Source organism: Simochromis diagramma, unplaced genomic scaffold, assembly GCF_900408965.1.
Source record: "Simochromis diagramma unplaced genomic scaffold, fSimDia1.1 OVJJ01000026.1, whole genome shotgun sequence".
Lineage (NCBI taxonomy): Eukaryota > Metazoa > Chordata > Actinopteri > Cichliformes > Cichlidae > Simochromis > Simochromis diagramma.
The window spans coordinates 4014571-4039976 of NW_024386985.1; the positions used below are offsets into that span (position 1 = coordinate 4014571).

General features: G+C 41.3%; 1 protein-coding gene across 3 annotated transcripts in view; it reads left to right on the forward strand.

The window, feature by feature from the left end:
- Positions 1–25406, forward strand: part of sned1 (sushi, nidogen and EGF-like domains 1) — a 32228-nt gene that overhangs the window by 5990 nt on the left and 832 nt on the right. The window contains exons 2-28 of one of the 3 annotated variants that reach the window (XM_040040114.1): positions 3200–3487; positions 4235–4375; positions 4513–4675; positions 5702–5827; positions 6069–6182; positions 6754–6867; positions 7382–7495; positions 9260–9307; positions 9383–9490; positions 10830–10922; positions 11693–11824; positions 12121–12240; positions 12571–12687; positions 13362–13505; positions 16086–16199; positions 16581–16694; positions 17379–17495; positions 17586–17873; positions 18481–18664; positions 18889–19001; positions 19857–20135; positions 20234–20354; positions 20457–20539; positions 21513–21611; positions 21803–21919; positions 25084–25171; positions 25272–25351. In XM_040040114.1, coding sequence (XP_039896048.1) covers positions 3200–3487; positions 4235–4375; positions 4513–4675; positions 5702–5827; positions 6069–6182; positions 6754–6867; positions 7382–7495; positions 9260–9307; positions 9383–9490; positions 10830–10922; positions 11693–11824; positions 12121–12240; positions 12571–12687; positions 13362–13505; positions 16086–16199; positions 16581–16694; positions 17379–17495; positions 17586–17873; positions 18481–18664; positions 18889–19001; positions 19857–20135; positions 20234–20354; positions 20457–20539; positions 21513–21611; positions 21803–21919; positions 25084–25171; positions 25272–25351 — 3619 coding nt within the window. Of the gene's footprint in view, positions 1–3199; positions 3488–4234; positions 4376–4512; positions 4676–5701; positions 5828–6068; positions 6183–6753; positions 6868–7381; positions 7496–9259; positions 9308–9382; positions 9491–10829; positions 10923–11692; positions 11825–12120; positions 12241–12570; positions 12688–13361; positions 13506–16085; positions 16200–16580; positions 16695–17378; positions 17496–17585; positions 17874–18480; positions 18665–18888; positions 19002–19856; positions 20136–20233; positions 20355–20456; positions 20540–21512; positions 21612–21802; positions 21920–25083; positions 25172–25271; positions 25352–25406 lie in introns of those variants that run through there. The other 2 variants (XM_040040115.1, XR_005697042.1) reach the window with 2 other exon arrangements.

Here is a 25406-nt window from a genome sequence, read left to right on the forward strand (position 1 = left end):
GGTTTGCTTTGGCTTGACTTAAGCCAGATGAAAGTTTATTTTACTACATAAATTGCTCAGCTCTAAAGAAAACCACCCAAGCAAAATCCTGGATGTATCCGGCAAAGAATTCCCAAAAAATAACAAGAGCGTTAGGAAGAAGCAGAAAGAAGTGGCACCGTTCAGAGTGAGAGAAAGAAATATGGGGCGAGAGATGCTTCTTACAAGGTTGAATGATCGCACCACTCTTCGGTCTGACTCTGACCTCGGTCACGTTACAGCGCAACACATGGCACTGGCTTTGAACCCATTCACTCTCCCACGAGTGTGATGTAGGAACATCCTTCTCCGGTTTGGTACAATCTAGTTAGAAAACGCAAGCACAGGAAAATAATGCGATATGATGCAAAGCAATAGGGTCCCAAGTTCATTTTTATTCCTCTGAGGTCATTTTCATATTAAAGTAGCATTAAAAAAAACCCAAAGAAGTATAAATACACTTCTTTAAGCCGTTCCAGATGCTACAAGAGATTCGATTAGGTGATTAAACATATTCCAGTATTAGAATATACACTCTATTTAGTGTTCATGACTTCCTACACTAATTCTGCTGTAAGATGATTCACTTCCAGACCGCTGCCACCACAGGTCTCTCATTAGTGGGCATGTGGGTGTGCAAGGTTTGTAATTCATGTGCGTCCTTCCATTCCTTTAGCGCTGTGCCCTCTCTCTTGTTTTTCTTCCGGTATCGGATGGCGCTCTGGCTGACCTCCGGGCCCTGCCCCTGCACTCGCTCCAATGTTTCCCCCCCACACATTGGCCACATTCTCACCACATCACCCTGGTGCAGAGGGGAAGGCTGTGGTCGGGCAATTAACTGAGCCCCCGTGCTGTGCCAAACAAAACTTCCTCTGCTGTTTTTACAGCAAAGTCCTTCAAATTATGGTTTTCATACATGCGTGGAGCAGAGCTGAGCCATCTGACGTTGCTTTGTCACTGTCATATGCAGCTCGGCCTGAATGTTAAAAGAGAGGTAAAGTTCACGCCAGAGTTTAGCGGAAACAGGGTTGGTGCTATGAAGGGCAGAATCTCATGCTGTGGATGCACAGAAATAATGCATGAATGAAAGCCTTTCACACGGATTCAGCCCTTTATCCCGCAGAACTTTCCTCTCCACTCAGGTTTAATCGTACCTGTCAACATCGGGATTTGAAAAAATTTTTCCTGCACTCTGCCCAGACCGTCCCTTCACCCCTACCGCTGGCCAAATAGCCTTACATCAGTGGTTCTTATACTTTCTAAGCCAGGGAACATTTACAAGGATGCTCTCATAATTCCACTTAGCTGGTTTGGGTTTGGCATCACTTGATCATGAAGACTGACTCAAATGTTTGTCCATGCTCACCAGCTAGCTAGCAAGCACAAATCCAGATACAATATGATGCTTTAAGAGCTACAGTGCTCCCAGTTTGGAACAGCAAAATGATGGACTTATAGATAATTACTTTGTGGACCACTAGGGCCCCTAAACCTCAGTTTGAGAACCATGATCCTACATATAGACAAGGATTGGAAGACTGAATATTCAGGGATTGGGTTCACTAGTTCAACACAACTCCTAACCTTTCCTAATGTCCAAGAAAAATTTTCATTTTTCAGGAATCAGGAGAACATGAATTATACTGGGAACAGTGGTTTATTTTAATTTTTTTTTTTTTTTTAAAAAGAACAACAATTAATAAATTATATCAAATGTAAAATTATGTGCTCTTATGTGGGCTGATCCCCACAGAAGTTACTGCTGGAAAGCACCAGTTTCATTTTGTGTGGGTGCAATTATCTTTTCTGAACCCCAGCTGGTGAACACTGTGACCCATTTGTATTATGTAATCTAATGAATAGTTGGGTTTCAGATCCACTCTTTTTTATGCACAAAGTCTGCACAGGTAGACTCCTTCCTAAATTATGCTTAATTTTCTCACTTTCTTATTGCAGTGTCCCTTCAGGAGGAGAGTATCCTAGCTATTATCCCAGGTGTTTTTGTGGCTACAATTGAAAGACCTAATGACAGTCATGTTGCTTAATTGAAAAGAGGACAGCTCAGAGGAAAGCTGAATGTGTATGTGATTGTGTGTATTCAAAAAGGTGACCACGAAGAATGGGCAGATTGCAGCTTTCGTGCAAATTGCTCATCCAAACTTTATAATAATTTGTAACAACAAATTTTATAAAAACGTGTCCACCTGAACTTCTGAGAACTAGTTTCAGTGGCCTGTCTCATTCTTGGTTCCAGGGTTAAAGTTTGAACTTTGAGCTGAGCACCAAGCAAACATACATACATACATATATAACAACATTATGGATAATTTAGCAGAACAAAGTTCTGATATTAATGTTATTTCCAATGCAGCTGGAGACCAACTAAACGTGTATACCACAGAAGAGTCAACTGTGCCCTCTGCTCTCTGCTCTGACTGTGTCATGAGGCTTTCTCCTTTCAAAGCGGTCTGTGAAGAGCGTCACTGTCTCTGCTCTTTTTGACACGTGTCAGGTTAGGTATGTAATGTCCTCTCTGTAGGTTCTCCTGGACAACTCTAGGGAAACTTAGTTTTTAATAAATAAATGATCCTGTTTTTGGCCTCTAGAAGTCCAGCTGTTTCGATTGTAACAATATAAAAGAAAGAAAAACCAGAAATAAATCAATAAATATATATTTTTCCTGATTATTAGTGTGACTCTTGATGTAATATCTGATGACTTCCCAATCAGTTAATCAAGTGATTAATTCATTACTTTACATATTTTAAGAAGCTTATATTCTGCCATGCAGTAGAACATCCATGCACATTTCTCACAGGGGACAGATTCGTTTACCTGGTTATTTTGCTGCGGGCAAATGTATGGATTTACAGACCGTGAAGTTCTTCCTGCTGTGATGACTTTGCAGGTGTGTGATCAGCAGAAACTGGGTTTTTTCAGCTGCCGTCGTTATTTGAAATAAAAGTAGTGTCTGTTCGCTACACGAAAGTGCAAACATCCGTTATGGGAACTTTCACCACCCCATGCTGCTGTTTATTTTGTGAGGTCAGAAATGCTCCCTCCAGCTCTTCCTCAGCACGCTAACCCCACCAAGTCCTCCAAAGAATTCACAGTGGTTAAATCTGATATGTAAATCTATCAGTTTATTACTGATTTAACTCCAGCTGTTCCTCCGTCTCAGGTTAACAACAATGGCCTTGTGTCCTTCCTGAGAGAGGTGTCGCAGTTCACACCTGTAGCTTTTCCAATCGCTGGAGACAGAAGGGTCGTGGCGCCGTTCTGGGCTGATGTGGACAACCGTCGAGCCGGGACAGTCTTCTACAGAGAGAGCCAGGATCCTGTGATCCTCAGGAAGGCTTCGGGTGATGTCAGGACGTACTTTTCAGAGTTCCCCAACTTCAATGCAACGTGGGTCCACATCTCTACATGGCATCAAGTCACCTTCTTTGGAGGAAACTCTCAAACACCAGTATGAATTCTCATTTAACATCCTGCAACCATGTAGACGCAGTACAATGAGGGCCTATCATGCTCATTTCCAATTCTATTTATTTATTTATTTTAAATCTGCATTCAAATGAATACAATCAGCATGAATTTATTTTGTCTTCTGGAATGGTTTGTGCCAGAAAAAGGTTTAGAAATAATGTTTAAGGGGCAAGATTTGATTGGTTGCCCCTCAAAAACAGAAAGTTTGAACAGCAGGTTTGTGGGACTAATGTGGTTGCATCTTAAAGATCCAAAAGTAGAAAAACAATTAGCTGAAAGCTTGTATAGAGACGAGCCACCTCCTGCTGTCCATTAGCAAGAATGCAGATTGAAGGCACTTCTGCTCTTTGTTTCATCTTTTATCTACAGTCTTTTATGAGCTGAGTGTTTAGAGCAGTCTGAAGTCTGAGCTTTTAGTTCACAGCAATTGCTTTTGCATACACTGACCTCATTTTTGAAACCTTGACCATGTTTAATATGATCATCCAACAATGGAACAGGAGATACATGGCAGAGTATAAGGAAAAACAGAACTAGCCCTCTTTAAAGTGTCTTTAGGGTCTAGATAAGTGACTCTTAACCAGGGATATAGTTTGGTTTCTTGAGTCTTACAGAGTAGTTTTATATGAATGGCCTGAGTAAATCATCACCTTGAGGATTCTGATTCTTACAGAATTTCCTAGAAATCAGGAAGCCATTTATCTGAGCCTGTTTCTCTTCTCTGCAGGTGAATACTTTCCAAGTGGTGCTCATTACAGACGGAGAGCTTTCCTTCACTATATTCCAATACAATAACATCACTTGGACCACAGGCATGCATGCCAGCAGCGGAGGAAACCTCATTGGGCTAGGCGGGATTGCAGCACAGGTAAGGTCACATGTTTATCTGCAGACGTTGTACCTCCGGTGTGATACGCTCTCCGACAGCATTAATCTAAACTGTAATTCAGCTTTTTTTCTTTTCTTTTTTTTTTTCTTTTCTTTATTATGTCTGCCTCTTCCCAGGCAGGTTTTAACGCTGGTGATGGCAAGCGCTATTTCAACATCCCTGGCTCTCGCACAGCTGATGTCGTAAATGTTGAGGGAACCACCAATGTGGGCTTCCCGGGCAGATGGGTCTTCCGCATAGATGACGCAAATGTAGAAGTGGGAAGCTGCAATAACTCTGGTAAGTGCTGGTCTTTGGGGATTAGTTCTTCAAATCCACTTTGTTGTCTTAAGGAAAGCTACTGTGCTCATTTTAGCTTCATTTTAATGTTCTTGGACTCTGCTAGAGCAGATTTGCATGATTCATAGCTCAAAATAATCCTTATTTGTCTTATATTGGACTTTGGTGCAGCCCTTTAGTTCAGTGTTCTAGTCTGAAACAAACCATTTAGCTTCTTTTCTTTTTAAATAAAAGAGACTAGAAAATGGTAAATGTAGATGTTAGATTATTTTCCCTAACACAGCATAAACTTAGAGCAAGGCCTGGATAAGTAATAGCACTGGTGCCAGACACCATCTAAACAGGTAGACCTCACAAGTAAAGCAGAGATTTAGGTATAATAAACAGACACAGTGATCATTTCCACCTCCTTATTTTTATGAAGAACTTTACTAGAGTTGCTTTGCATGATTTATAGGTAAAACAATAATCCTTCTTTATCTTCGTTACCGTGTCCCCCAGCTAAGCCACTGCCTAAAACAAAGCTGTTTTTACATAATGTTTGGCTTCCTTTTTAGCTCTTTGTTTTTTGGCTACATCTCAGAAACTGAACTCTTTCACAGTACATGACATCATACAGATCCAAGAGTTAAAAAAAATGTTTTAAAACTGAGTGTTCAGAGTCTGAAGCCTGAGCTCTGTGCTCACAGGGATTACTGCACATACTCTGACCTCTTTATTTCAAACTTTGGTTTATGTTTAATATGACACAAGACTGGAACAGTACATATATATGATAAAAAACAAAACAAGGAAAAGCATAATGCCACCTACCCAGATCTAAAAAACAGATCTAAAACAAATCCTGTCATTGTTAAACTGAATCTAAGGTAAGTTTAGCATAATTAATAAAGTTTTACACTAGTTTTTACACAAGGCTCATCGTCGTGATTCCTCTTGGGTTAAAGTCGTTTTCTAATACAGCCAGATTTTAACACTAAACTTACAAAAGATTAACTAAACAGTTCCATCGACCTCCTTCTGCAGCGTCAGTGTGCCCACACCTCCGCCCATGCCTGAACGGAGGCCAGTGCATCGATGACTGTATTAAAGGCAACCCCTCCTTCACTTGCTCCTGCTTGGCTGGCTTCACCGGTCGAAGATGCCAAATCGGTGAGTTATGGTTCACACTGCTTCCTGTTCTGTCGCTCTGCACATTGTGAATGACTTCCTGACTACCTGAGATGAGGAAAATTAATGTCAGCAGATTTTCTCTGCCTCACCGAAGGGACACCTGGATAATTCCTTAATACCTGTATCAGTTTCTTCTCATTACTTGACCCTGACAAGAGGATTCTCTCAAATTAAAAATGTCATGCTATCTCCTCTGTGTTTTGTGTTCCTGTCACTGTAGATGTCAATGAGTGTGCCTCACAGCCTTGCCAGAACGGAGGGACCTGTAAAGACAAGATTAATAGTTTCATGTGTCAGTGTCCACCTGGTTACACTGGGATTCTTTGTGAAACAGGTAAAACTGACACATTACCATAAAGTGGTATCTTTTCCAGTTGATCATTCATATTTGCAACTTTAAAAATGTACTTTTAACTTAAATGGAAATATATTTTTTATTTAAAATTTCTCCTATTGATCTGGAAGAAATGCAGTTAATTTAAGTAATACATATTTCATATGTCATGCTATCACAGAAAAAGTTTTGGTTGATGTCTGTGGTTTGTTTATTTGCTACAAAGCAGAAAAGCTGAAAACTGCTTATTTCAAACCGTGTGTGAACTGTGGAGTGCCGCACTGTAATTGCTCCAGTTTAGCATTTTCACCACAGAAAAGGTTGAGGGGTTTTGTTTTTTTAGGATATCTTGGTCCAGCCTCTCTGGAGCTTCTGTGCTTCTTCCCACAGTCCAGCCTGTGGAGATGTATCAGACCTCTTTTAATACCTTTCGCAGCCAGCAGCACATACTTGGAGAGTGAGGGGAACAGTGTGGCGGATATATTAATCAGCTGAGTAAATATTCCATGAGCGTGTCTCTCTGTTTCTCTACATGTGTGTGTATGCGCGCACGCTCGTGTGTGTGTTGCAGACATTGACGAGTGCAAAGACAGGCCGTGCTTCAACAACGCGACGTGTGTACGAGGCGCTGGCGCTTTCACCTGTGTGTGTGAGCCGGGTTACACTGGTGTCCTGTGTGAGACAGGTGAGCGGGGGGAAAGTAGGCATCATTCTCCAGAGGAAATATTTTCTGCTGCTTTCTACATCAAACTGAGTCTTTTGGCAGATGCTTCTTTCCAAAGAGCTTCCCAGTCTACCTAGACAAATGGGTTATGGTTGAATGGATTTGCAAACCAACTGGGTTTTTTTGTGGGGGGGGGAGAAAGTTCACCAAAGTCACGTCGGCCTCCAAACCAAAATTCTTTTTTTACTAATTCTCTTTAATTGTTAATGAAACTTGAATCTAATGGTGGATTTAATAATCGAGCTCAGCACAGCTCATGAGTTCTTGTTTGTACATGAGACCAGATTATTGTTAATCCCACACACCTGGTCAGTGAAACTGTACGCTTTCTGGAGGGAAGCTCAGTGCTCCTAATCCAGCAGAGCGTCTTACTCAATAATGTCTCGTTTTTCCCCCTGATGATTAATAAATCTTAATGACTCAACAGCAGATAAAGCTCTCGTGTCTAATTAAGTGGCTTTTGTTAATCCTGCAGACATAGACGAGTGTGAGTCGCAGCCCTGTCTGAATGGAGGGGAGTGCATCGACCGGGTGAACAACTTCACCTGCACGTGCCCCGCTGCTTTCACTGGGACGCTCTGTGAGACAGGTGAGCAGAAGAGCGTGTTCAGAGAAGAAGTTCTTGACATAACCTTCCTGTTTGGCTTTCCGTTACGTGGCATTTATCCAAGTGGGTCGAGCACAAAGGGGGAACATTTTTAGGTCTTTTGGAGTGTTTGTAGCTGAGCTGCTTCTCCAGTGTTCCAACATTAGGAATTTCATTCTATTGCCACAGCAAATATTTTCATCGTTCTTTATCACACAGTTTATTTGATGAAGTCAAACAAATGTGCCTTAATAGACATAAATCTTGACAAGAGTAAATATAGCCTTAAATAACAGACAGGGTTACGGTTTTTTTTTTTAAAGCTCAGCTATGAGAAACTCTAGTGTTTGGGTCTGTTTAAAGAGCTCAGCAGTTTGTTTGTAATTGAGATTCTGGTCATGGATTTTTACATCCAGAAATATCACTTGTGACCCTAAATACTGAGAAGGCAATGTGTTTGCTGACAGCTGTGTTCAAAAAGGATATGTGAAAGTATGATAAAACATCCCTAATCATGAAGGAGAAAAGTGTGCCAGTTATTTATCGGAGTATGAAGGTTAGTTTCCCTGTGATGAGTTCACCGCTGTATTTATTTGTCCATCCTCCTCATTTCCACAAACTCCAGCAACAACATCGAGAGCTGAAAAGTAAACCCGGTATCAAGTGCCAAAAAACTTGCAGTTCCACTAATGTCCACTAGAGGCTCTAAAATGAGTCAGTCCCCATAGATTGTCATGTAATAATGTCCAGATCCTTGGATTGCTGTGACCTGGATGACTGAGAGCCTACACAGACATATTTTACCGTGATTATTTTTATGTTGGCTTGAAATCAAATATCTCCCTCTGCTGGTACTGTAGCTTTCTGCAACTTCCTGAAACTTCTGCATGTGTGTCCTTTTCACACTTTGGAGAGGCAAAGTGTGCAATTAGACACAGTGGACCGGCGTGTCCATTACATGTTTTGCCGTGACACTGCGTTGCGCAGACATCTGATCAGCATCTGTTTATCTCAAATTTTAAGATGTTTTCCACTTGAATATGGTGGTGCTGAATCTGTGATCCCTTTATGAAATTTTCTTAACAACAATTCTAAAATGCAGGAAAAATCAGCATTATTTTTTTATGTTTTATCCAAGGGTGTAAAGGGTAACGGCGACTAAGCTACAGTTAAACTAAACATGACATTATTGTGTGCTTAAAAAACTCACTAAAGTAAAATCAGGTACCTGCATGTGTTTGAATCTTCATAAAGATTTTAAAATTTCTTAAATATTGAAATAGGGTGCAGAGCCCAATCACTAAGCAGTAGCTCAGAGTCGCTCCTCCACGTTGAAAGGAACAACTAGTTCAGCATCTGACAAGGATGCTTCCTATGGGAAAGACCCATCACACTCTAGCAAGATGATGGAAATGGACTGACTTTTAAATAACACCCTTGTAGTCTTACTGTCCCCTCAAAGCCCCCAGAAGAACTGAAGGAGGCGGTGTGGGAGGTCTGGGCATCTCTGCTTAAACTGTTGCCCCTGCATCCAGAACCCTGAAAAGTGCCAGAAAATTAAAAAGAATAAATATAAATAAATAAAATCTGGTGAAAGATATAGTTCTAATGTATAATATAGCTATAATGCTGGCTGTTATGACATTTCATTCATGCCAAACATACTGGAGTTGTCCTATACGTTCATGTGAGGTAGGCGGTAGGTGAGGAATTATATCTGCTTGAATGAACCACCTTTTAAAGGGTATTCCTGTCTCCCCCTCTCAGAGCTGCTACCAGTTCAGGTCAACCCCACCGAGGCAGAAAACCAGACAGGTAAAAGCAAGCGCAGCTCCAGCTAAAGCTTTGGCAAAACGTTTTCTCATATTATTCACGTTTTTTCATCTCCAGCCTCGTGTGAAGAGCTGGACTGCAAGAAGAACCAGATCTGTGAATACACCAGCTCGGGAATCTACAACTGCACGTGTGCTCCAGGCTTCTACGGTGACAACTGTGAAGGTATTGTGCAGCTGGCCCGGCTGATGCTCACTGCAGGCAGCTGGGCAGGTAGAGAGGCAGACTGGGGTATTTGAAGAGGAGCTGTGCTATCCCACAGGAATTTGGATCCCTGCCCTGGAAGAGGCTGCTGTGATGATGGATTATTGTAATTATCAAAACTGACACGGCCTCGCCCAGTTTATTACGGGAACCAGTCGCTTGATGTTGTGAATAATTGTTTTATAGCACATTTTATTAGTTTACCAACAAGAGGAAGTGCTTTGTCTAGACTTAAAACGGCCTCTTTATGAGTCAAAGCTGCTCTATGGTATTCAGGCCATTTCTGCACACAGAGCTGCTGAAATATCCTTCCGCACCGCTACTTGCTTCCCTGCAAGTTGCACCACTCCTGTTGCTTCAGGCACAGCTGCTGCTTGCATAACCAGCTTAATCACAAAATATGTAAAACCCCGCCTAATGCTTCTTTTATAAATGCATATTAAGTCATTTTGTTTTAGGGAAGAAGAACAGCAGCAAAGCTAATTCAATCTCCCAGGAGAGGCTGCTGACACCGACTGATAGCAGTTGTTGCGAGGCTTTATTTCACCCACTGAAAGGCTCTTTAACAGCATTTGAGCCATTGCAAATGCATGCTACTTCTCACCCTTGAGCTGAAATAACTATCAGTGCTTATATAGGCTCTCTTAAATCTCCCAAATACTTTCCTGCCTGGCTCACTTGGAAGGCACAGCGGAAAAAGGAGCACGATCCTCCAAGGAAGAGAAAGTAGTGGGACGCAGAAGTGCCTAATCAGGCTCCCAGATCAAAGCGCCTGGGCCGCACAGGTGGCCAATGAAAGTGGCTCTTGCAAAATTAACAATCCATTAATTGCCCTCGGGGCCTTAAGTTTTGGTTACAAAATATGCTCCATATCATCAGAAAAATAATACCCTCCACCGAGCTCCCGGGACTTCAAAGTGGAGCGGTTTAGCCGCGATACGGCCGCGTGCTTTGATCCACTGCTGCAATTAGGAAGGAGAGGAAAACACAAACATTCTTACAATTTGTACAGAGCGGCTGTGCAGCGCGCTGACTGCTAATCTTCTGCTCCTGTGAGCTTTTTTGGAAAAGATTAGGGAAAGAGAAATGACAGCGAATCAATACTTAGTTTACAGTATAGCAGATGAAAGACACTTGGTGCACATATGCAAGCATATGGTGCACATGTTGACCATTTATACCTTCTGTCTATGTTTACACTTGGGCCAACACTGAAAACTTCTTTTGAGTGCATGCTTTTAAGCAGCTGGAGCAAACTTTCCAGCTTTGACTCCCTCTCCTTCTCTCTGTGTGTTTGCAGACGAGTGTCTTTGCCAGAATGGTGGCGTCTGTGTGGACATCAACGGGACCTGTGAGTGCCCTTCAGGCTATACGGGGCTCTACTGTCAGTTTGGTGGGTATGATATGTTTAACCCTATCAGGTGTCATAAAAGACCTTCGATTACTTAAAGATCACAGAAGCAGGGTATATCCAGAAAGGACCCCCCGTGGTTTCCCCACACTAGTGCAGTTAATCATAAAATGCCCAGTGGCAAAGGATGAGAGCATGTAAAGGGTGAGTGGTGGAAACTCTAAAGATTACTCAAGTACAGCTTTTTATTCTGCTTTCTTCTTCTACAGCACATTTTGTATGCAAAATATTGCACATGCAGTTGGATCGAAATTTGGTTGTATTGTTTTTATCCCTCGTAACCTGTATGGGAGATATATGCGTGAAATTTTATGGGCTGAAAAACACATTTAATCTCTGCTATGTTTATGTGTTTTTACCCACAGCTAGTGAGTATCACAATCTGAAGACAAAATCTTGATTTTAGTTAGGAGAATAGTTTTTAAAAATGTCTTTGTCCACTGGAATTTAGCTGGCAGATTGTCTGTTCTAATTAATCTAATACATCCTTCAAATTGTGAAGTTTATTGTTCTTTAAGTCAGCACCACGTGTGACATGTTTTAATTCTGTTTTTTAATGTGCAACCCTTCACCCTAATCAGTATGTCTTTTTTATTCAAACATGCTGTTTTTATGTTTCTTTTATGCATGATCAAATGTTCTGATTTTCTGGGGATTTCCTTGCCTTGTTCTTGGTTCTCTTGGTTCTTGAGTCTCATAGAAATGAAGCAGAAGTCATTTTTCAAACACTTTGTAACCCCTCTCTCCCTCAGAAGTGACCCAGATGCCATGCAGTAACGGCAGATCGTGTCCTGATGGAAATCCGTGTTTGGAGTACGGAGGAGCGTACCTGTGCACATGTCAGACGAGAGTGGAGCTGGACCACAAAGACTTTTATCCCTATGGTAAGAGGCTCAGGCACCAACCCAACAGCAGTGTTAGTGCACGAGCAGCTGGTTGCTATTGCAACAAAACACATTTTTTATTCACTTTAAAAGAAACGGTTGTATTTACGACGTGGGGAGAAATTTATAGATGATTGATGCTGTTATTGGAGGCGCTTATGAGATTTTATAATTGATCCAGTCATAAAATGACAAATAATCTGTGTTTCTTTTTAAATCTGGACCGAACCCATGTGCTTGAATAAAGTTTTCCCAGCGCAGTGGAACACAGTCAAGTCTCGGTGTGTGTTTTTCAGTACAGCCCGAATCGGTCTGCGATTCCTCTCCCTGTCTGAATGGCGGCTACTGCTACGAGCTTGACGGAGGCTACACCTGCGAGTGCAAGTACGGATACTGGGGGAAGAACTGTGAGAAAGGTAGTATCATCTCTTTTTTTCAAAAGGAATGCTTGTGTGTGAATTCATGAAGCACCGTGACAAAAACATCCTTTAGGTTTGTGCGTTATTACTGCGGGCTCAAACCCAAATGCAGCTTTAAAGCACCAGGAAACATGCCATTACTCGTAATGCTGCTTGAAATATTGCAGCGCTGAAAGGCTTAAGATAATTTGTACTTATGGCTGAGTTATGAGCTATTTTCCTGAATTATGATTTGAATTGCAATGTACTGGAACAGGTTTATTTTGTGTGATTAAAAGCTGGAGTGGTCTCTGCTTCAAGGATTCCCTTTTCCCTGTCTCCTTCCAGTTAGACTCAATACCTGTGCTTCTGGGCCCTGTCGCAACGGAGGCTCCTGTAAGGAAGAGGCTGACAGTTACCGATGTGTGTGTCCTTACAGGTTCACAGGAAAACACTGCGAAGTGGGTGAGTGCCAATCTTCCACTGTAATTTACAAACTTTAACTCTCAAATTTACGTGAAAGCAGGTACAGAAATACACGGCAGTCCTTTCATCAGATAACCTTGTCACTAATACATCTGTTTAAGTGTCTTTTAAACCGAGCAAGTCAGTTTAAAGTCTAACCATTGTAATACTGCTTAAGGAAAAGTGCAGAAGTATCACCAGTAAAATATATTTGAAGTATGTTCAGTTCATTTTAATTTAATTTCGGTTATAAGGCCCAAAATGTCACGCGTTTAACTGAAGTCCAGTCCTGGAGACATCTACATGCCAATATCAGATCATCGAGTAGGAGCCGGAAATCCATCAAATCTTTAATAAGCTAAAGTTAAGGTAACTAAAAAAATAGCATTTGTTAATGGTAGTGAGTGGTGGACTGCCCACTGAGGGTATTTCCAGGTGGCCTTGGTGTCATTTTCCCCCTGGTGTAAACGTCAGGAGGAACGAGATGACAAACTCTTCAAAATCCAAACCTCTGCTTCGACTCTCAGTCTTGCTTATAGACTTATAAGCTGTCTGCTCTCACTACGACATCCTTAGCGTGTAAGTTTACACGTCAAAGGGATTAAATGGGATTAATTCATGTTACCATGAAAAAGCTTCAAGTCCTGTTTTATTATGTGGATGTTTTGTTCCAGGGAAGCCGGACCCCTGTGCCTCCAGCCCCTGTCTGAATGGTGGGACGTGTTTTCACTACATAGGAAAGTACAAGTGTGAATGCACCGATGCCTACAGCGGCAGGCACTGTGAAATAAACAGGAGCGCGGTGCATACCTCTGCAGGTAGGGAGACCGTATGTCACCACACAGCAATGCCAGTCTGATGCTGGTGTTTATACAATGTTGACCTTAGCTGATTGGAACATACAGGGGATATCCTGAGCGCTCAAGTGTACAGATACTGGCTTTCTGTCTGAAGATAATCTTAGCAGTGTTGCTGCTCTAGAGGCCCCACATTTACAGATATAGAACGGCTGCATAACCTATAAAAAGTGAGACCTGATTAGACCCGGTGATTCACGTCTACACACTGTAGCAGCATGCTGGAGGTAATTTTAGGCGCCTGAATGGAAAACACCTCTGTTGCTGTTAGTGTGTCGTAGAAGAGCTCGTTTAAGCCTCAGTTTGTGTTGCTATGCAGCCACACTGACATTATCGCCATGTTTGTATCCGTTTCAGAGCTGGGCTGTGGGTCACCTCCACAGGTCAAGCACACTGAGGTCCAGTTCTCCTCAACAACACCAGGCTCCATGCCAGAGTACATATGCCACCCGGGCTTTACGTCTGTTCCCAGAGCCACCCAGAGCATCAGTGGCATTCAGGCAGTGTTCATTATTGGGAAGCAAATTTTGATTTTGATCGTAAGATTATAGCAGACAAAATCCAAAGTAGATTCAGTTATAATCTAAAGTTCAAAAGTTTGTTGTTTTTACTGGTGAGAGTTGCTCCACACGGTTTACAAAAAGTCAAATGCAAAATGTGTTCACATGTCTACTCTTCTCTTCCTCCCCAACACTGACATTTTGCCACGTTTTCATGAAAAACAAGGAGCATGGGAGCTGCTTGTACTGTTTCCCAGGGTCAGATCAAATGTGCGTGTCTAACCTTATCGCACCAGGAGATTACTTCTGGTTAGATCACTTCCAAACTACAAACTTAATTAGTTCTGACTGGATCTCATGTCTCCAGTTTACAAAAATGTCAATACATTTCATCATTGTATTTGTCCTCGTTCACTGGTTTTTATTTAGTTATCGTTTTGTTTTTGTTTAAAAAATAACAAGACAAAAGGTCATTAAAGAAAAGTACGAAGTTACTGGGAGATTGTGTTAAGGGAGACTGGATCCAGCTGCCTGTTTTTAAGGTCTGTAACACATCTGGACACGTGGATGGCTCCTCAAAAAAGATCCCAGGGTCATTCCACATGAAATCAATCAAATTTGGAAAACGTTTCAATCCAACTCCCTCAGAATCAGACATTTGTATTGTTTATATTTGTTATATTTGAGGAAGTTGTGCAAAATTTCACCTTCATGCAATTTTTTTCCAAGTTATAGACCTTTGAAATGCGCAGGCGTGAGGATGGGGTTGACTTTTTCCCTATTAACTTTCAGGACTGCAAAATGCTGCTAAATCACTCCAAGTGTTTCAGTCTAAAGCCGCAGTCTTGTCTTTGTTCTTTTTGTCTTCGAACATCAGTGTCATGGGGATCTAACACTCCAACAAATTAATTACCTGTGACCCACAGAAATATGCACTTATACCCTGGATGTTTGATCTATTTTCTGATAATTCACTGGATAAAACTCCAAAAATGCTTTTTGGGTAAAACTCTCAAGGATCATATCACCATGTGGGATGGGCGGCTGCTCAAAACAAGTTACAACATACGAAATGTCTCAGACTTACTGACGATCTGATTCCAGGCTGATGTTCTAACCATGATTGCTTCTGTGTCAAATTAATTTTCTGTTGCTGTCATATTTTAACATCTGTGAATGTAGTTAACGGCTGTGAAACAACAATGGTGTTCACATCTTCTCTATGATAGTTTGTGATAGTCATCACAATGATCAAAAATCGTGAGATCTTCAAGGTCTCAGAAGGGGTCATGTGAGCTGTGAATGCTGTCTTTGCAGTTTTTGCTTCATTGCATTGGTTGTGACAGTTTTCTTTTTGCAGAAGATGGTATGTCCCTTTTTACTCAGAAAATAATGGAAATTAAAAAACACAAAATGTAATTTTTTTATGTTGTACGTAAAAACGAGCAGAGGGAGTCAGGTGGGAGGTACTAATTGATTTTTCATGGAAACCCCAGTTACCACGACAGGTCTAGGAAATGAAAGATGTGCATATATTTAAGAAAGTGATTTTCTGAGTTCTAGAGTAACATCTGGAAACTCCAGGATTTTGTTCTATTTGGATTAGACTATCAACTGATATTTTTCTCTTTGTGGTGCAACTTGTCATATTTGCTCAATCCAGCCTGAGAGCTGAATTAAAGTAGTATTTTCTTCATTTTGTGATGAAGAATTTCATGTTTTTCATGTAGCTTTTTTCATTTTTACATTATTGTGAAATTCAGCTAATTCAGGTTTTTTAGATATATATTATATAAAAGTACTGCGAGAAAAAGGCCCGAAATTGGGTCGATGGACTATTTTTCAAAAAAGTGTATTTGAAATCTGAGGCTAAAATTTCACTCAGTCATCATATATGTGTGAACTTCATGTGCGAACCATAAAAATTTCCTGCAAATTGGAGATGATTGGACAGAAAATGTTCTAAAGATCAGCTGAATTGAGATTGAATGACCTTGTTATCTTTATTCATACTAATTTGTTAATTTCTGCATTGTCACAGAGATCAACGAGTGCTTATCCCAGCCTTGTCTTAACGGAGGCACGTGTCGAAATAAGATCGGATCCTACCAGTGTGTGTGCGCCAGTGGCTTCAGCGGAAACCGCTGCCAGATAGGTAAGGATCCATCGAAAGCTTACACTTACAAATACGTTCACTTGGACCACCTGTACACAGGCACATGTTTACTTATGTGTGCATCTTTATCGCCTTAAGACATAAACGAGTGCCTGTCGGAGCCGTGCATTAACAGAGGAACGTGTGAGGATCGGCCGGGCTCCTACCTACTAATACATTTTTATTTTCATAAGTGACTTCTGGTTGATGTTGTTGAAACCAGCTGATTATAACATCATCCAAAAAGCCTCTTTACCCTGTAAAAGGCTTTCTCTCTCCAATGGTAAATTGTTGTGAAGATAGCTGAATGCATGGAGTGTTTTCTTTGAATCATAAGGATTGTTACTAAATTCTGCCACACTGTAAAATGTCTGTGTGCAGAGCAGGACATGTGCGAGTCCAACCCCTGTCTGAATGGAGGCGTGTGTCGGGGTTACAGAAGAAACTATCTTTGCATGTGTAAAGACGGCTTCTTTGGGGATCAGTGCCAGATGTGTAAGTATGTTGTGCTGATGTTATGTGATGTTATGTATGATATCCAGTTTTTAATAACCCTGAATTTACTGAGTTTAGCTAAAGTTAAGTACAGAAGAAGTTTATTGTACATATAAAAAGGGTGTGAGGTTGCTTCCTCGCACCTTATTCAACATGCCTTGAAACTATTATCTAAGCCTTTAAGGTGTTCGGTAGAGTGTTTTCTGAAGTCACAGATAAATTCTCATTGACTTCTATACAACTAGAAGTCTTTTTGCTGCCCTCTGCTGGACTTGGAAAAGAAAGCAGGTTTAAGGCCCCTCTTTTGGCTTCGCTTTGCAGATCCGGACACTACATCCATCTTTGATTTACTCCTGCATACTTATAATGCTTCATTTGCCTCACACACACTGTCATGCATTTTTGGGATCTATTATATGCGAACTGGAGCACATAAAAATCTGTCATAGATAACCAAAACAGTGTAAATATGCTAAAAACAAGTAGAGCCATTAGAAAAATATTTATGAATAAGATATAATAGATAAATGGATAACTGCACTCAGTTATTGTAGTTGCTAAATAGCTTGGTTGATTGATGGTTATTGATAAACAAGACTGAGAGGGGCTTGCACACTTCAAAGGTTGCTCACTGTTCCCGGATGAATCCTGTTGCTGCATTAGTTTGTCTTTGTCGCCCACCAGTGGAGGACCCGTGTGTGTTGAAACCTTGTGGGAACCGTGGCCGCTGCTGGAGTGACAGGAGAGGAAACTACAACTGCATGTGTAAAGTGGGACTCACGGGCAAAGACTGCGAGAAAGGTCAGTCGACAGCCTCACCACTCAGCACGCTCAACACTCAGAGCACACTTAACATTCGGATTAGATATGTAAAGTTGCCACTGTCCCCAGACCTGCTGCCCCCGCCCGGCCTTCACGTGCTGCGTGTGGAGGAAAGCGAGGTGGAGCTGCGCTGGGATGAGCCGGAGCCCTCAAACAACCTGATCAGCATGTTTGCCGTCACCTATGCTCCCCTGGGTCAGAGCAACTCCAAAACAGACTACCTAGACAGGCAGAAGTCCACCCACGTGATGCGAGGCCTGATGCCCGGCCTGCTGTACAACATCTCCACCTTCTCCATCAAGCTGAAAACCAACAGCAGTGACACAAGCCAACCTGCCACGGCACTAATACGCACCAGTGAGCATGCTCTTTAATGCTCTGTAGTCTCAGTATAATCTCAGAAGCTGAGCAACCAACTAAGGCACACAGATAGATTATAGACCTTTGATGAATCAGAATACTTTATTAATCCCTTAGGAAATGATGTATGTTACAGTTGCTCCAAGACAGTAACAGTAACAGACTAAAATATTTAAATAATAAGATATGATGTCTCTCATCTACATCAGATATGATGACATTATAATGTTGCCTAGCAACCACCTACAGGGGGAAAAAAATCACAGACCAGAATAATACTGTACCATGAGCATGTGTTAGATGGTCAAAGATGTCATTTTGACACATTAAAAAAATGGATTGAACCGTTTTTAAACCTTTTTATAAAAATCCGAATTGGTCATAGAAATGTTCAGAATGTCGATGAAGGTGAGCTTTCTATAAAAGAGGTGGGAACGCAGTGAGTTCAAAAGCAGGTGAAGAAAACCATTGAATAAGGAGCTGTTAATCATTATGAAATGTTGGGCCCAGCAATGTTTATGACTTTTTTGTGGGTAATAAAGTAGTAAAAGTAGTTCACCTGGAACCGGAAAGCATTTCTTTGTCTTTGAATGTTTCCCTGCAGGGCCCCAGCCGGCGGAGCAGTTGCAGGTGGTCAACGTGTCCTCCTCTCAGGTGTGGCTGCAGTGGCTGGTTCAGGTTGCCCGCCATGCAGCCGTCAGCAGGGTGCACGTGTCCTTGTTGCCTTCAGATGGGAGGGAGGGTCGCACTGCTGTTCTCAACACGAGCACTACTGAGTACACCTTCAGGTCAGGTGCAGCACTTTAAACCAAGCTTTTATTTTTACATGCTGCCGGGTCATTTGTGTCCACCAAATGTTGCTGCCTAGGTCCGCTTTAAATGTTTTGGTGTAATATCCCTTTCAGCCACTAGTGGGAGCCATTTCATCAAATTTACTAAGCTTTTAACAGGGTACCATGAAACAGATGAGTTGAGGTATGACTGATGCGGACTCTTTGTGAACCTTTCACAGCTCATTACAGCCGGGTCAGATGTACACTGTGGATGTGTTGACTCAGAGTGGAATCAGACCAGATGAGTTTCCCTCCATGAGCCACTCACCAGGACCTCTGTCATTCTGGACAAGTAGGTTACATCATTCAGCAGCGAATACAAGAGCTTATACAACAACTTTATGTTGTTATTTGTATTTATTTCCGCAATTATGAGAAAACATAAAAAGAAACCCAAAACGATCTTTCACCATTCTTACGCCTCAGCTGTAAAAGGCTAATGGGTTGCTGTTGTCACCCCACCTGGTGGACACTAAAGTAGGTCCCTCAGGTAACCAGGTAACACAGACTCACTGATGGGCAGACCAATCATCAACAGTCCCCCCCCCCCCCCCCCCCCCCCCCCCAAATTACTATTTTGAGCCAGGAAAAGCCTGGAAGTACTGAAGATGACGCTACATTATCTGATGGTCCCCTGTGAGCCATATTTAGAAAGGAAGGAAGAGCTGCCCTGTAAAAGGAAGAGACCTTCAAAAACACACTGGCTGCAGGAGGAATAGACAACTACTATTGGGGTGAGGGGAAAGAGAAAAAAGCAGGTGCGTGCAGCGAAAAAGGTAAAAAAACAGGAAGAAAAAGGAAAAAATTAAGGAAATGCATAATAAAATGGAAATTGAAAAAAGGAGAGTGGATAAGTGCCCAGTGCATCACGAGAAGTCTATAGTAGAATAACTGATCCCGCTCTAGCTCTAAGTTTTATCAAAAAGGTTTGAAGCCTAACCACAAGTATAATGTCATTGATCATATTTTATATACATTTTATGATATTTGAGACATTTCTATAGTCTCCAAAACTTTCTCCAGACAAGGCCTTGTACAGGCCAGAGCAAAAAAGCTACCTAATCATTTGAGGAAACTCAGCCAAGGAAAGAGATTATTTTAATCCATTTCATACAATCATTTGACCCTCTGGATGTGTTACCCTCAGGGCCTCTTCCCCCACAGAACCTCTCCCTCTCACACGTGACCCCAAACTCAGCCTTGATCACCTGGAGCCGCCACCCGAGACACGTCTCAGACGGCTTTGTGGTCAACGTGACCCGAGGGTTGAATACCAGGAGTCGCTTCTTGCCCAACGGGAGAGTGGGATCGTACACCCTCCGTGAGCTGACCCCAGGGCAGCACTACTACGTTGCCCTCACTTCGGTCAGAAACACGGGGCCGGAGCAGATCCACAGCGTGCCTCAGCACCTTGCCTTCACTACCTGTGAGCTGTGTGCAATCACCTGGATTTGTTTTTTTCCTTTCAAATTTGAAATCTGAATTTCCCGAATCTTGAAATGTTTTTTTTTTCTTTCCATGTAGTGCCAATGCCGGTCAGACCGGGAAGGAGAGAAAGACCAGCAGGGACAAGACAAGATACCCCATCTCAGCCTCAGGACGTGGCAGGCACAGCAGAAGAAGAAAACTCAGAGGAACTGCCCAGGTACATGTAGCATGTCAGTTACTATTATAACTGCTTTAAATATATAACAGTAGATCAACAGTTAATGCTAACCAGATAGCATTTCGTTAATCTGTGCTGCAGATACACAGAACTCATTGACAGGAGGGGAAAGATAACAGCAAAGTTCACTCACCTGCCTCGAAAACCCATCCGGCATCGAACTAGTAAGTATAAGCAACTATGTGAGTGTCACCCTATATTTTAAAATATTTGGATAATATGAACACTTAGCCATAAACCAGGAACAAAAATCAATGAAATATTTTGGAGTATTTTAAATTTTTACTCCTGAGTCACCTGAAAAACTCCCCCCGCTGCTAGGGGAGTTGTCCAGGATATTCAGATTTTTTCTCAGTAAGTGCTGCTGTGTATTTTAATGGATTCATTCTACATTAGTAAGAACGCAGTTCTTTCTGTCAATTTTTTAGTTTTATGGGCGTTTTAGTTGTTGAAAAACCCCCCAACCAAAATTAAATTTGAAAATCAGTACCTATATCAATAGACAGATGTCAGCAAATGAATTATTATGATAATTAAGACACAGTAATAACAGATTTTTTTTTTAAAAAAGAGAAAAACAATAGGATTGCGAAAGTGATTTATTAATTAATTTATTAATTAATGTATTATTTATTTATTAATTTGACACAAGTCAAATTAATTTAAAAAAAGGAATAAATACATATAACTTAAAAAACAACAACAAGGAGATGCCATAAACCCTAAGAAAAGAGTGGAAATATTTTTTTAGCAATAGACAATCAACTCGAAAAACTGATAAAAACTGGTAAAAAACAAACAAACTCCAAATTACAATATAATTAATAATATATATAATAATAGAATAATAAAATAATGAATAACAATGAATGGGATAAATGGCAGCAATTATTATTAATATTATTATTTCAGTCTTTTTTATTTACAAGTTTAGCAGTTTTAATCCTCTGCACATGCACCCATGATGCTGTAATACGTTTTAACCATTCTGTTAAATCAGTGGTTGTTTCAAGCTAAGGGACTGGTACGTAGAAACCTCCTCAAAATCTCAGTTACTGCAACACTTAAATTTCACCTTTCCGACTTTTAAGTTATTTTTTTTGTGATGATTCTAACAGGAAATGCTTTACCTTACAGAACCTGAGCCACCAGTTAGGTTAGAGAAGATGGAAGAAACAACAAACAAAATCAGCCTTGCGCTGGAGATCCGAGAAGAAGCTTTAAGAACAAAGCTTGGTAGGTGTTTTTTGCACATCCTCTCATGTAAGCTGATCCCAGCGATGAGCCTCTTCTACACATGACACTCATGTTGTGTTGTGTGGGGGTAGAGCTGGAGGCTATCAACACATGCTATCAGCTGTGGATAATGTGGGAGAGTGAGCCTGAAACCTGAGCTGAGGATGTTAATGGCAGCTGTTGTCTCATAGAGTCGCCCCAGGACTGCCGCAGTCTGCCCTGCCAGAACGGAGGTACGTGTGTGAACGGAGGCGACACCTTCATCTGCGACTGCGCAGACGGGTTCAAGGGCAGGCAGTGTGAACTGTGTAAGTTTATGTTCAACTTCTCTACAGGTTCAGGGTGGGATGAGTCAAAGTCAGCTGCTTTTTGGCAAATCCTGTAAAAGAACTAAAGCCTGTATATAAAAGATGGATGTAGCCACCCTGACATCACAGCTGGTTTTGGAAGCCTCAGTGTTAATAGTTACTGCTGCCATGTTCGTTTTTTGGAGTCAGAAGTGGCCATATTTGAATGAGAGGGTGCAAAGTTATCTTCAATGAATGTATGAAGCTACATTCATAAGTGGAGGTGGATCACACCAACTACTACTAACAAATTCCTAGAATTTCACTCAGCAAGCATGAGACTACACTAGCTGTGACACAGACTTATATTTTCTCAGATTATACCATTAAACTATAAACCTAACTGTAGAAAGATGATGATGCAAAAATGAAATCTTAACAACCAAAGAGTCAAATCTGCACTGGACTATACCCCATTTCAGTAGAGACCTGACGTACAATATACACCCAGTAGCGCCGCCCACTCTGAGAATAATTGACAATAATTAATAATTAAGTAAAAAAACAACTTATAGTTAGTAGTCCACCCTCTCCGCCAAATAATAACGTGACTTCAGTCTTCCAAAAAACAACACGGTAGTAGTCGAATAGCTAACAATAAAGTTTCACAATGCAGGGTGCAGAAACCAGGTGATGTCACAGTGGCAGCATCCATCTTTTCAATACAGTCTATTTGTGGTGCTAGAGACGATGTTTAGGGATCAGTGGAATACATGCTCGGGCAACCATGAATATCTTTGATGGAGAGGTAGGTGACAGTTCAGTGAAGGGTTGTTAGGTTCATCCTCTGGGGACCATGAGCATGTGCGAATGCTCACATCCCACCGTGTCTTTCAGCAACGCATGCTTGGACCGATACAAACCCTCCTCTACCTCACAGTATAAATAATGCCACTCTATCAGTGCAGCCTCTCAGGTTGTGAACATCGACTCATTTATGTTAGATTTGCATGCTGTCATGAAATGTCAACGTGAGAGCAGTGAGCTATGTATAGACCTTCATTATCTTAAAAGCAGGAGCCACAATCCACTGGGAATTGACCCCTCTGACATTTATGAATGGCTCTTACAGGTCAGAGGCACGATAAACAACACAAATACACCATCACTCGATTCGCACAGCACTGGCCTGTGTGCACTGAGCCACCTTCCTCACATTCTTTTGGGAGCTACTGTCAAATTTATAACTCAGTGTTTCTTATGGATGTTCAGGAGAGATCTGCACTTCTACACACTGTAGGCATCTTGGTTTAAGTTCGAATCTTTCCTGTGACAGAAAAATCGTACTCGTTTAGAGTTTCATTTAAAATGTTTACACTTAGAAACTACCTTGCAAATTGTAAGTAGTTCACAAGAGTCAGAAATTAGTTTTAATGGATTTAATACACGATGGCTGACAAATTAAAGGACAAGGCAACTTTAAGCGTTTTAGTACCACCAAAACTCAGGCTACTGAGTGCAACCAGCTTCATGAAGGAGGTTCAATATCCTTCTGTCTGGATTCACTTACCCTAACAGTCAGGATAAAATGAGTTACTCTGCCATCAGTCGACCTGTCCATGTTTGTGAGTGATTTGATGCTGTCAACCCTGCCTCTTTCCTTTTGTATGCATTCACTGGTAGATTGGGAAAGTCTTGATTAATTTATTGAGTTGATAACCACCCTCACTCACCCTTAACCTGATTGTTGCTGTTAGATTTGTGGAGACACATAAGGAGGGGATATCCATGCATGCTGACCTGGTTCGCAGTTCATCACAGGGCCAACACAGAGATAGATAGACAGTGTCAGAGCATATGAACTGGACAGGCAACCAACTTTTACAGCATTTGGCTCAAGTCACTTCAAGAGTCAGTCTTATGTGATTGATGAACCTATTTGCTGGGCCACTTTTACAGGCTACACAACAAATTAAAGGATAAACAAGCTACTTTAAATCACATCATGAATCATGCATGGATGATATGCTCACAGAGAAATGTAGCCACGTTGAGAGAAGTGTAGAAATATCTGTCTTAGATTGCAGAGGCAAAGCTGGAGATAATCAGGAGAGACGTTGTAGAAATGAATCAGTGAACCCAACGCAGAATATTTTGAACACATTTTCATTTGTTTTGCAGTTTTCAAGTGAAGGCATGCTTTAAAACTACCCTATATGAACAAAAATACTGAGTCACCAGCACGTTAAAGCTACAGGAGCCGTAAAAACTCCATACCATGAAGCTCCCAGCATACAGTTTTTGTGCTGATGTTCATGCCAGAGGTTGTAGCCCAGTAGTTTTTGAGTTAGCAGAGAGTTGGTGACTTTTGCACACTATGCATCTCAGCATAGTGTGTAAGGTCTCAGATGCTGCTCTTTAGGTGGTCTGATACTGTGCTGCAATGAAATTTCAGCAAAAATGGACTAGCCCATCATTTTTTTCCACTTTGATTCTTGGTTTAAACAAGTAGTTTAATTAGATTCTATCTTAATTCAAGGTTATTCATTACAATTTGGAATCACGTTGTATCTTATTCTAATTTTGACAGTCCACTTGAAACTTGAATGACTTATTTTAAATTATTTGTAATTTTTTAAATATAATTTCCTCCTACTTTGTTCTTCAGTTCTGTGTTTCTTTTTTAGCACTGGTTTTAAAAATGTGCTATACAAATCAACTGTAATAATATTATTTATTATTATATATTAATGATTGTTGGTTGTAAAAGGTATGACTGTTGTGGTTATTTCACAGTATAACTGTTTGTAGTAGAATATGCACATGCCTTTATTCGAAGCATTTGGAAATGACTAACGCTGACTGAACAGTTTGTCTCAAAAAGGGAATAACCCTTATTACAATCAAGTCATGTGCCTCCTCCTCCAAAGACAGAGTAGAAGAATATTTTATTTCACTTATATGTACATGCTGATGAATGTGTGTGTGAGGACACAGTCCACATACCCCACCTCCCCACTGACTCTGCACCCAAACATCCAGCGTCAGATTGTTTAAACATTCCTTTCCTAAAGCCATCCATCAGCCGCAGAGAAGCTCTGCTCCTAAACCATCCCGCAGACTTTTCCTTTGCTGATAAAACACTCAGACCTCATGTTGTTTAACTTTAACCTCTGTTTTTGCAGCGTGCCAGCGAGTGCCACACCCGTGTACCCGCCTGTACTCTGAAACCAAGAGCGTGCCCGTCTGGGAGGGTGGTGTGTGCCATTACCTGTAAGTCACGTCAAACATACGTCTGCCAATCTGGGCTTGAATTAAATGTTTAAGTGTGGCCTAATGGATCCAATAAAAGTGCCTGCATTCTCTTTCGTAGGTATAAAAGGACATATAAAGTGCAGCAGGATGTGTGTTATCGAGAGATTTGTGAACCGACGCTTTCCAAGAAGAGTCAGAGTGAGTTAAACAATCTGTCTGCGCAATATTTGTAAGACGATAAACAAATGCAATG